This window comes from Cervus canadensis, chromosome 3 (assembly GCF_019320065.1).
Source record: "Cervus canadensis isolate Bull #8, Minnesota chromosome 3, ASM1932006v1, whole genome shotgun sequence".
In the NCBI taxonomy this organism is placed as follows: Eukaryota; Metazoa; Chordata; class Mammalia; order Artiodactyla; family Cervidae; genus Cervus; species Cervus canadensis.
In genome coordinates this window covers 93586627-93599836 of record NC_057388.1, presented here as the reverse complement: position 1 = coordinate 93599836, position 13210 = coordinate 93586627, and the positions used below count along the sequence as shown (strand labels likewise).

General features: G+C 34.6%; 1 protein-coding gene across 4 annotated transcripts in view; it reads right to left on the bottom strand.

The window, feature by feature from the left end:
- The window catches only part of AGBL3 (AGBL carboxypeptidase 3), a 101210-nt gene that overhangs the window by 58725 nt on the left and 29275 nt on the right, over window positions 1-13210 (bottom strand). For 2 of the 4 annotated variants that reach the window (XR_006268603.1, XM_043463764.1), the window contains one exon: window positions 6809-6916. Coding sequence is in view for 3 of the 4 variants with exons in the window: in XM_043463764.1 (XP_043319699.1) it covers window positions 6809-6811 (3 nt within the window). In the remaining variant the exon portion in view is untranslated. Of the gene's footprint in view, window positions 1-1882; window positions 2663-3874; window positions 4014-6808; window positions 6917-13210 lie in introns of those variants that run through there. The other 2 variants (XM_043463763.1, XM_043463765.1) reach the window with 2 other exon arrangements.

Genomic DNA, 13210 nt, shown 5'->3' with positions numbered 1-13210 from the left:
CTGCTCACCTATCCACACATATGTGACTGTCTATTCCATTTACTGCCTATGATTAATTGCATTAAGGTAGTTCTTTTTCTTGCAAGTCTTTCCAAAATTTACTGAATGGATTCCTGCCTTAAGCTTCTTATGAGACAATTTAAGAAGAACTAAGATAAACTGTCTTTCACAGAGATAAGCCAAGGGGCTTTGGCTGTAATCCATCTTGTGTTGGGCCAGGCACCCTTAATGTCAAAGAGCATTAAGGAGACATTATAAATACTCAAATGGGCTCCAAAGTTCCCTTTCTATTAAAAATAAACTTTAAATTCTGGAATAAATTCAGATTTACATAAAATTGCCAAAAATAGTTGAGAGTGTCCATATGGCTACCCCTTGGTCCATTTTCCCCTAATGTTAACATAACCACATAACCATGAAATATTGTCAAAAACTAGGGAACCAACATTTGGATTTCACGAACTTCCCCAATAATGTCCTTTTTCTATCCCAGGATCCAATATAAGATACCACATTGCATTTACTCAGCTCTTTTATCTGTCATCCCTAGGAAACTAAGTCAATCATGGGTTATTCTTTATCACTTAAATATTTCCCAAGTAACTTCAGAGAATCCTGAAGTCCACATCTGTGAGGGGTATAAAACCAGGGTTTTCACTCCTTTTTGTGGGAATCTGCATTTCACTCTCCATGTGTCTAAGATGAAAGGATTAACTGAAAGTTGAGGCTGAACTCAGACAACTAGAGCCATGCTGGGAACTTCGGAAGCCTGTCAGCTCCTCTAAGGGACTCTAAGGGACTGAGATGGTCCTTCTTGAAACAGGGCTCTGACACTTGCACTAGTAGCCCTGGCGACAGAGCTGGGTGAGGATACAAACACTGTAACAGTACTTATCAGTGTAACATTTGAACAACCCTAAAAAGTTTACAAAGAGTTTTTACATCTATATCTAATTCATTAACTCCTTTTCTTTTTACATTTGAGGAAACAATGAATACATTTAGAACTTACAATATTCCAGTAATACTGGACACTTTATTCTGAGCACTTTAGTAATAATCTCATTTAATCCTCCTGTTTGTGAGGTAAGTAGTACTATTCCCACTTTACAAATGGATGAGGAAATGGAGGTTAAACTGCTCAAGATCACACAGTTACCAAATGACAGAGCAGGGATTCCCATTTGATGTGTTTTCATTTCAGTCTCCACAATCTTAACCAACAAAGTTAAGAGGCTTTGGACTTGGAATGGGTATTGTTTCACTCCAATAAATCTTTCTACTCTAGCAACGCCTGTTTCTGATTGTTATTACTTGAATCTATTAAAGAATTCACCCAGTAATCCAACAAGTCTTTAAATATTACATGCATTTAAATATTACATGCATTTTACTGTTCTGATTCTTTGGACAATTTAAAGCTGTTCATTTTTTTCTAGGGGCAAACAAGACTATTCATGAAAGCTTAAATAAGTATGCAACTTATCATCATCCTAAGAGACTCATCACAGAGCAATGTGTGGTCAATGCAGTACTCAAAGACTCTAGATGTAATTAATTTTCTAGATGTAATTAATGAGGGATTCTCAAGGATTCCAAAAGAAACATCATTAGCTTTAGGAAGAAACGAAATTTACGACAGGCAAATTTAAGTTTCACTAAGCTATTAAAATGCTGTTATTTAGAGAAAGCTAGTGAATGTAGTGGCATAATGCCAGAAAGCTATAGAAGCAGAGTTGGGAAGAATGAGGGAAAAAATTAACTAGCTAAAGTTAAACTATCTTAAGGAAAGTTAGAGAGTAAAGTAAGTGGGATTGTGGGAGCAAAATTCTTACTATCAAGTTTACTAAATAAACAGAGGGTAATTTGAGGCTTATTTTACCTCCGGATCATGTTCCGGGTATACCAGACAGAAGGAAATGATTCCTTCAGGAGAGATGTATAGTTACGGTTTAAATCCCGTCCAGCTAAGGAACAACGATAATTTCCTACAATCACACCATCTGGATTCAGCATGGGTACCACCTTGAAGACGAACGTGTCCCGAAGCAACTTTGCATCACTTGAGTTTCCTAAAATATAATCTAGGAAGCCTTTCATGATCCAAGAGCTGTTGGTTTCTCCTGGATGTACCCTTGCAGTCAGAATCACAGCCTTTCGCTTTCTTGACTCACTGTTCTTCAAGGGGGTAGTAATCGTTAAAATATATACCATGTTCCTAGCAATTGTGTGGCACAAGACACGTATTTTACAAAACTTTGACCGTACTGGGTCATTATTGATGCCAGACAGGTATTCTTGAAGGTTTGTGTAAGTGTACGGATAGCAGTGAGCAAAGTAGCAGGTATCTTTACTGTGTGGAAATTGAAACGTCCATGTAAGTGAAAAATGATGGTGCCTATCTTGCCCCTGGTTGTTTCTATAATACTTGATCTGGTCTCCTATTCTCTGCCAGCCAATATTATGAGTGCTGGCCTCTTTCTCAGAATAAAACAGTGGGCGCATACCCCGATTATAAAGACTAGCAGGCTTGGTGAAATTGATAATAGTGAATCTGTAGACTATTCCTGCTTGAGTATTAGTGACTTGGAAATAGTACCACTGGGTGTGTTTATTTGTGAACAGGTCAGGTCGCACAGTCAGCTGGTATTCATATTCTGCCCTAATACACAGAAAAAGGAAGGGGGGGGGAGACATAAAAATGTAAAAATGACATTCAACTTTAAATAATAAAAGTAATAATAAATATACAAATAATAACCTACCTATTCATGGAAAGCTTTTTATTTGGGAAACAGTGTTTATTAAGTAGTATCTAATACCAAGTTATTGCAAAAGATCAATGTTTTGAAATTTTCTCTTTTAACTGGATGTGAAACTGATTCTATGCTAATTCTGAAGCCTTTTTATCCCTCTGTAATTCAAGAGAGCACATTAAAAAAATGGGCATTTGACAAAAATTTATGTATTTCAACCCAGTTATGTTTCCTATAAAAGAAGTGATTAAAGAGTTCTTAAGTTTTTAAGAATTAAAGTCCAGTGTCTTTTTCTTTTTTTACTTCAGACACATTTGTTTTATATTAGATTCTAACTCTAGAGATCTGAAATACATATCACTAACAAAGGTTAAAAACATATATAAATTACTATGAGCATATGAATTATAAAATTTTAAACTCTTTGAGAGGACAGGAACTATATTTGATAACTATTTGCATTCCCCATACTTAATCATTGAAGATACTTAAATAAACGTAAATATAACTTCATTAGTACATTACTTATATATACAACAATTTTACCTGGTTAGCTGTGACTTTTTTCTTTACCAAGTAACTTCCTATTCTATGAGCATTACACACTTATTATGTGTGTATATGTGTTTGTGTGAATTGGTGAAATGAATGTTGCAAAACCTGAAGAGCTATTGAATCTAGGTGATGAGTATATGTAGAACTGTATTATGCTCCGTACTTTTTTTTTATGCTCTGGTACTTTATGTTTAAAATTTTTCATAAAATTTTTTTAAAAAAAGAATATCCTTGAATTGTATGCATATTCCCAAGCATGTTTTATAGAATACTCATCTGAAGACCTATTCCATTAAAAAGTTGGAGAAGCAGTGTTCATGTGTGTTTAACAGTTCATACTGGCATACTAAAAATGTACACTAGAGAAACCTGCTGAACTTTAATTCTTAGCTCTCAAAATTGTTTGAATACAGAACCTTCCATACCTACCCTCTTACGATAATCTCTAATTAGCATCTACACTTCAAGGAATTATAGTTCAGCAATCGATACTAAAACTATTGTACCTAATACAGGAAATAGTTGATAGTCTAATTCCTCAAATAAAAATAATTAAAACCTACACTTTGACTACCTTCTGTAGATTACCACTCTCAAACCTTGCTTCAAACATCAAAGTATCGTCACAGTTATCCACAGGCTGCTTCAAGGGTGTCCGGTTGCCCCCAACTCGGGAATATACAAAACACGGCTCTTTGTAGGCTGATGAGAGACCATAAAGATGTTCAAGCCATATCTAAAGTCTATAGGCTATTCTGCATAGAGTTTGAAGCTATAGTATAACTGAAGTGTCACTAAGGGTTATACATTTTACTAACATATAGGTTTATGTTGAAATAAGAAAGTCTGAGTATTTAGATTAGAGAAGCAATGCCTAAAATAAGTTCATGTATTTCTCACAGTAGAAATACATGAATTCTACTTCTGGTTATAATGAAGTAATTGTTCCTGAAACTGTCTTTTCACTGTAAATGACTATAAAACTGGACCAAAAAAAAAATATGAATTAACTATTTCCACGCATTCAGACAACACAAACATAAGAACTACATTAGATTTCTTAGGAGTACTTTTTACCTCTTAGAAAGATGACACTAAAGGATAGCATAACAGTCTTGTTGAGCTGAGGAGGCACAACTGTTGCCTAGCGCTGCTGAAGTCAGCACCCTAGGTACTAGAAGAAGCAGCTACACAGAGGGAGGGCTTCGGTAGTCCACACGGTGGCTGCCTGGCTGCAGACTTGGCTGTACAAGCACAGGGTAAGGTTGAGGAGACAGGACAGAGTGCTCCTGAGATAGCAGAGGATAAACATCCTGGCATATACTGAAATTCCAACTTATCCAGAATAGAAAGGCTTCACTGAGCACTGCAGGCATTTAACTGTGACTCTAGAAATGTTGAACATTAGGCATAAAAACCACATTTAGGAGAAGGGTCATGACCTAGAATGAAGGACAAAATAAAAACAGACCTGTTTTTATAAAGAAAGTAAACCAATTCTAAGAGAAGCAAAATGATTTGTCAGCAATTTAGCTGCCTACCAGAAAAAAAATTCAATGCAATTTAAAAAAAGAAAACTCCAAAACATGTCTTTCACAATTTCCCACATGTGATTAAAAAAAATTATGAAGCATACAGAGAATGAGGAAATGTGATCCAATAAATATTTATATATTTAACAGACCCCAAGATAACTCAGATGGTACAATTAACAGAGAAAGACTCTGAATTTATGTTAAAAGGAAAAGATAATGAATAAACAGATCAACTAATTAAAAAAGGAAACTATAAAAAGAATGAAATGAAAATTCTAAAAATAAAAAGTATAATAACAGAAATGAAAGATTTACCAGACGGGTTTGAGAGAAATTGAATATTGCCAAAAAAAAAAAAAAAAAAAAGACTCAGTGAACTTACAAACAAATGAATACAATTATCCAAACTCAAGACCAGAGATAAAAAAAGAACAAAGATCCAGTGAATGTGGGACATAACTAGAAATCTACCACATTTATACTTGAAATTCCAAAGGACAGAAAAGAAAATATCATGGAGAAATTATGTGAAGAAATAATGGTTGAAAATTTCTCAAATTTGGATAGACAGAACTAATAAACTATGGATCCAAGATGTTCAGCAAACTCCAAGCAGGATAAATGCAACGATAACCAAATCTAGGCAGATCACAGAGAGAAGACACAGCATATATAATGTGGAACAATGATATAAATTATGTCTGACTTTTTCTTAAAGAGAACAGATGTCATGAGATAATGGAACAATATCTTTAAAGAAATAAAAATATTTAAAAGAAAAAACGTGAACCCCAAATTCTTTATGTCCAGTTGTTTGGGGACTTCCTTCTCCTACAGCTACAGGTCTCGACACCAGTCTGCTCTCTTACCCTTTCGTGTCGAGGAGAAACAATGATTCTGTTCTGCTGACAACTCAGTGTTGTCTCACCATCCCTTATTAGTCTCCCTTGATTCTGTCCACCCTTTTATAGGATGTCTTTTCATTAAAATTTCTTAAATTACGTTTGCCATCCAATTCCTGACAAGACCTTGACTGACCCACCTCAGCTACTTTAATTTTATATTATATCTCATTTAAGTTATGTGTGGAAGTTATAAGGTAGGTTAGCTGGGTAAATATTTGAAATCAAATTGAAAAAAATCAGAGGTGCTTTTCTCACCTCAGTTGTTTAAAAATGCATGAATATATGATTTCTGTAATCTGTAATATATGATTGCTTACTATATAGGAAGCAATCCCTGTGAATTCCTCTATTTTGCCAACTCTTTAAATAAAATACATGTTCCCTGGAAGTTATCTTTAATATATATTCTAAGATATACAAATGTGGTGGTGAAACTGTACAGGAGTCCTATACTTCCTGACATTAGGGTTTCAGGAGCAGCAGTTTAGAATACAGGTTGAGACTTCTATGTTTGATTATTAGTACACCTGACCATAAAGCAGAGATTTTTACATTACTGGAACTCTCAAAGTGCCGATTATTAATCCTGAGTGTTAAGAACACTTTCCTGAGATATAATCTTGGATAGTATTTGTGATGTGGGATGTTTTTTTGGCAGTCCCAAGCCATGCATCAAACTGGCATGAAATGAAAATAAACCATTTGAAAGACTGCATGAATGTGACCTATTGACAGACAGGTGCAGAGCACTCTGCTGGATATATCTTTGAAAACTGATGTAAAGTTTAATTCCATCTCAATAAAACTCTTCATTCTCATGGTCAACATGATGCTTCATTTTAAAATAACTGTGCATAAACTGCAGTATGCACCTTCAAGAATACAATTAACACTGAATCAACATCTGGATCAATATTAACCAAACATGGTTATGGAGTCAGGGATTTCCTGGTAATTGGCAATTTCCACTATACACAGCAGAACAAATACAACTAATAGATTAGCCCAGACACCAAATTATTATATTTTATCGCAACATGTCTCATTATGTACCCACCATCTTCAGCTAGATAAACCACAGTTTCTTCCTTGGAGTTTGCATAAAGGGGTTCCATCTCCAGGCCCGTGGGGATGTACATTGGCTCAGGATTCGAAGGGGTCCAATCTGGAGAAAAACCATTATTTGAATATGACTTCAAAATAAAGCAGTAAGATTTTATTGTATATTTTCAAATTATTCATTGGTAGATCTAGGCTCAAATCCAGCAAAGCTGGATTTCTCATTGAAAGTAATAATGAGCATGGTCACACTTTAACAAAACCCATAACATCTTATTCACACCTTGTGCTCAGTCACTCAGTCATGTCTGACTTTTTGTGAAACCCATGGACCAGTCTCCTCTGTCCATGGGGTTTTCCAGGCAAGAATACTGCAGTGGGTGGCCATTTCCTACTCCAATTTGCACCTTGGTTCTAAGTCATTATATAGTTCACGATTACTTTGTGTCACCACAGATTTAACGCTAAAGATTCTATTACTCCTGGGTGTTTGATGCCTCTCTAACCTATCTTTGGGAAACTTACTCACTTTTTTATTCTCCCTTCCCCTGCATCTTCAGTCTCTTGCTTCCTCATGGTTGCCTCCTAAGCTTGCACGCATGGTTCAAGTTTCTTTTGTCTCCCCACTGGAAGGCAGTCCTTGGAGCCACATCTTTTCCTTTACCTATACCAGCTTTCCTGCTCTTCATTATTTTTAGGGCCAGATTTTTGACCATGATCTACCTGGTTGGGAAAAAATGACTTCACGGTCCAACCACCCCTGTTGTTCCCACTTTTTAGTGGACAAGAATTTGGTGATGACTCATTCTACTTATACTACTTATTATTGGCTGCTGTGTGTCAGACTGTGCTTTGCTCTTGGAATAGAAATGCTCCAGTAGAGGGAGCCAGCCTCTATGATCCCAAATACATTTGCTGAAACAAAAAGAACTTGGTGATGAGAAACAAGTGTTGCTGGACAAATACGTTTTTGGTGTTATATGTACAACTGCTTTCACAGCAGAAGTGTATTTGACATGATGAATAAGGGTCAAGTCTAGCTACAGAAAAGCACAGAGCAGAATATCAATGCAAATATTCAACAGTGTACGTTGTAGGGTTAACAACAACACACAACACAACTGATAACAATAAAACAAATTAAAATTTAGAAGTAAGATTCTTATTAGTTGAAAACAATCAACTCAAACCAAAATTAACAATGAACTGATAATACAGCACCTGTTTTGAAATTTTGGGGAATTTTAGCTCTTTGCTTTTTTTTTTTTTAACCATCTTGATACAAAAAGCTGTACAGTCTGGCCTTTAAATAGGACAGTAATCTCATTTTATATCTTCATGCAATTTGAGGGTACCTTTTCTCACTTAGGTTACAAAGTTGTTTCATTTCCTTCTACCTCTTCTTAAAAGGTTCACAGAGAATTAACCTGATGTCTGTGTACAGATGGAATATGACTTGCCATCCCTGTAAACTTCGAGACTACTTTAGAAAACCTATTGACAGGCTGTATTCCTATAACTGTGGTATTTTATTAATAGAAATTCTTCGGCTATTGATTATAAAAGGTGTTCCTCTCCCAAGATTAATTTATGTCCCACTTTCCAATGCTGAATAAAAGGTTCAGAATAAGTGATGGGCTATATCTGGCCCATGGGCTATAGTTTATTACTACAGAGCCTGGACTCTAAGCCTTAGCTTTTCCTACATAAGAAATCTCCCCAAATCTTAGTTATCTCAGCTTGGTGATTCTTTTGGTATGGGTTAGGTCCAGTCATGTATCTTGATCAGCTGCAGGTTTAGCTGGAGGCTGGCTGATCTAGGATAACCTCAGCTCATCTCTGCCTCACTCTCATTATCCAGAAAGCTAGCAAGGAATTGTTCCATGGTGTCTGAACAGGGTTTAAGAGAAAGCACAAGTGTACAGGCTCTTGAAGCCTAGGTCAACACTGGCATGCTTTCTTTTCTGCCACACTCAATCTGGCTAAAGCAAGTCACAAGGCCATCTCAGATTCAAGGGATAGGGCAAGAGTATACCTCTTCATGGAAGGAGACGCAAAGTGGTATTTCAAAGGGTGAGGATACTTGGATCCACATGGAGAATCATGGCTATTTTTTAAATTGAGAAAAATTTACATATTATATATAATATGATACACTCATAAAACAGTACAGTTTAATGAGTTTTAAAAGTATATAATCATGTAAACAACACACCTATCAAAATATAGAACATTTTTTTTTTATCATCTTAGAAAGTTTCCTCTTGCCCTTTCAAGTCAACCCCTACCACTGGTTTCTGTGACTGTAAACCAGTCTGCCTATTCTACAACTTCATATAATTGGAATCATATATAGTCATCTGTTTCTGGCCTCTTTAACTTAGTATAATGTTTTTGGAATTCATCTATGTTATGTTTACCAGGTTTTATTTTCCTTTTTATTGTTTATATGTATGCCATTGTATGGCTATACCATAGTTTGGATATCCATTCTTCTACTTCTGAACTGGTTCCAGTTTTTTACTTTTGTGAATAAATATGAAAATTAAAATTATATGCAACTATTTTTGAAGACATATATTTTAATTTCTCTAAATACCTAGGAGTAGAACTGTTGGTCACAGAGTAGATACATATATATTTTTTGTTGTTTTTGTTAAAAAAAAAACCTACCACCAAACCTTTTGTATTAGAATTCCAGTTCTACATTCTATTATTTGGGGTTGTCAGCCTTATTAAAACAAAACTGTTGCCATCCCAGACATAAAGTTGTTATCTCACTGTGATTTTAATTTTCATTTCCTATGTTGAACATTTTCCCGTATGTTCCTTAGCCATTATATGTCGTGCTTTAAGAAAAGTTAGCTCAAAAAAAAAAAAAGAAAAAGAAAAGTTTGCTCAAGTCTTTTCCCCATTTTTATTTTTTTTCTTTTTAATATTTATTTGTAATAATTCTTCATATATTCTGCATACAAGTCCTTTGTCAGATATACATTGGGAATGTTTTCTTACAGACTGTGGCTTGCCTTTTCATTTTATTCACTGTGTCTTTTGATGAGAATTTTTAATATCAATGAAGTCAAGTTTATTAATATTTTCATTGTTTCCTTTTTCTTTCTGGAGTCTCCCTACAGTATTGTTGCCTTATTCTCTGGTTATGAAGATACTGTCTGGTTTTCTTTTAGGACTTTAAAATGTTAACTTTCATGTTTAGGTCTACAACCTATTTTGAATTAAATTTTAGTGTATTAAGTGAGATAGAGGTCAAGGTTTATTGTTTTCTACATGGTTCCCAAGTCATTACAGCACAAATTATTGAAAACAATTTTTCTTTATTCCCACTGGATGGTTTTGGTTCTCTGTTAACAATCACTTGGTCTCTTTCTGGATTCTATTCTGTTGCACTGATGTATTTCTTTTTTTGCCAATTATTTGTGCTTACTTTTCAAATCTACCAAAACATACTAGTATCTATAGCTCACATGACCAGAAACAAACCAAATGTTTAAACAAATTGTTTATTAGGAATTATACTTATGAAAAGTACAGAAACAAAGAAATATAGCTCAGTGATTTATCACAAAGCAGATACCACTCAGGTCAAGAAATGCTATATTGCAGGTATCACAGGTGCCCCACTCATGTCCCCTTCTAATCACTACCTTTAAAGGTAACCATTAGCCTTCTAGTATAATCACTTCCTATTTTCCTTTATAATTTTCAACTTAAGTATTCACATATATACCTATATATAATATATAGTTTATATTTACACAAATATACACATGAAACTATAGTTTTGTTTTGCCTACTTTTGAACTTTACATAAACTGAACTATATAGACTATATTCTGTGATTTTAAACATATACTTGTGAAATCAGTCATGGTATGTGGCTTTAATTTGTTCATTTTAATTGCTATATAATATGTAACTATAAAAGTATTATAATTTATTTATCAGCTTCTACTTGTAATGGACATTGGGGCTCTGTTGGTTTGGGGGTATTATGAACAACAGTGCTACAAACAGTGAGCATATGTGCCCACATTTCTCTTGGGTATATATCTGGGAGTAAGGATTCTAGATCATAGGGCATGTGTAGCTTCAATTTTAGTAGATCATACAAAGCTGTAATCCAAAGTAGTTATACCACCTTACATACCCACTAGCAGGTTATGAAGGCTGTAGCTGCTCCATATTCTCACCAATGTTTAGTACAAGTTAAAACCTGGTCTCTCTTGATTTTTAAGAAATAGTATACTCAGCCTTGTTAATAATCGGAAATGCACATTAAAACCACAATGAGACACCACTTCATAGTAAGGTTCAGGGATATGTTTACTGGCCATTTGGATATCCTTTTTAATAATGTGCCTGTTCAAATCTCTTGCCTGTTTTCCAACTGGGTTGTCTTTTCCTTATTATTTGTAGAAGGGCTTTTGTATATTCTAGATGTGACCTCTTTGACAGGTATATATTGCAGACTGCAAATATATAATCCCAATCTATAACTTGCCTTGATTTTTTTTTATAATGTACTGAAGTTCTTGACTTTGCTATAGTCAAAATTTTCAAAACTTTCTCTTATGGTTAGCATGTTTTATTCCTTTTTATTAATATGTTCCATTAATAAAATGTGTTCCATTTTATCCTTTCCCAATTTCAGTATCATGAAGATACTATCCTGTACTGTTTTCTGGAAGTTTTGTTGTTTTTAAATGTAGATGTACATTTACATCTACAACCAACCTGTAGGAGTGAAGTGGGTTTTCATTTTTTAAATACTGAAATCCAGTTATTCTAGCACTATTCATGGAAAAGACTACCTTTCAATTATTCTTCTGAAATTTCACTTTTATTATAAATCAGGTGTCCATTTGATCACTTTCCAAAAAACACTGTACACTTCGGCTATCACTCTCCAATCTCCTAGTCTTCAAGCCTCTAAGCAACCATTAATCTACTTTCTGTATATATTTGCCTATTCTGGACATTTCAGTTAAATGGAATCATACAATGTTTGTCCTTTTGTGTCTGGCTTCTTAATGTTTTCAAGGTGAATCCCTGTTGCAGCATGTATGAGCACCTCATTCCTTTTTATGTACAATTAATAGTCCATGTGGGTATACCACACTTAGTTTAGCCTTTCATCCACTGATGGACATCTGGGTTGTTTCCACCTTGGGCTATTACGAGTCATGTTGGCATATTAACACATGCACTTTTTTGGGGGCATGTTTTCCTTTCTCTTAGGTATATAACAGGAACGGAACTGTTGGGTCAAATGGAAACCCTGATACACTTTGGAAAGAAGTGCCCAACTTTCCCAAAGTAGCTGTAAGATTTGAGGGTTCTGATTTCCCATCAACTTTGTCATCTGATTTTTAATTCTAGTCAGCCTAGTGAGTATAAAATGGTATCTCATTGTAATATTAATTTGCACTGCCCTAGTGACTAAAGATGATGAACATCTTTTCATGCGTTTACTGGCCATGTGTTCTTCTTTAGAAAAATGTTTATTCAGATCCCTTGCCACTTTTAAACTGGGTTGTCTTTTACTGTGAGTTATAAGAGTTCTGTATGTTCTTTACAAGTCCTTTATAAGATATAATTGTTTGCAAATATTCTCTTTCATTCTTTAGGTTGTATTTTCTTGTTTTTGATAGTTTCCTTTGTAGAATGAAAGTTTTAAGTTTTGATAAAATCCAGTTTATTCATTTTTCTTGTTTCTGTTGCTTATACTTTTGGTCTTCTAACTAAGAATCCATTGCCAAATCCAAGATCATAAAGATTTAGCTCTTTATTTTTTTTCTAAAAGCTTTATAGTTGTGGCTGTTACATTTAGGTCTTCATCCATTTGGAGTTAATTTTTTTTATACGGTGTGAGGTAAGGCTCAAACTTATTCACACTGCAAATGTGTGTATATGAATGGCAAAAGCAGATATCCTTGTCTTGTCTTTGATCTTATAGGGAAAAGCATCCAGTCTCTATTCTGTTTCACTAATCTATCTATATATATACCCGTTCACTAATACCACAAGGCTGTGACCGCTGTAGCTACATAAAAGGTCTTGAAATCGGGTAAGCTGATTGCTCCCACTTTATGCTTCCTTTCAAATTATTTTAACTATTCTAGTTATTTTACCTTTCCATATAAATATGTCTTTATCTTCAAAAAGTCTTGACAGGAATTGCCTGGAAACTGTATATTAATTTGGGAAGAACTGACACCTTTACTAGATTGGGTTTTCCAATCAACGATCATGGAGATTTATTGACATCTTCTTTGATGCCTTTCATTAGCATTGTGTAGTTTTAAGCATACAAGTCTTAAAGGTGTTTTGTTAAATTCACACCTAAGTATTTAAAATTTCCAAGTGATTGCAATGACATTGT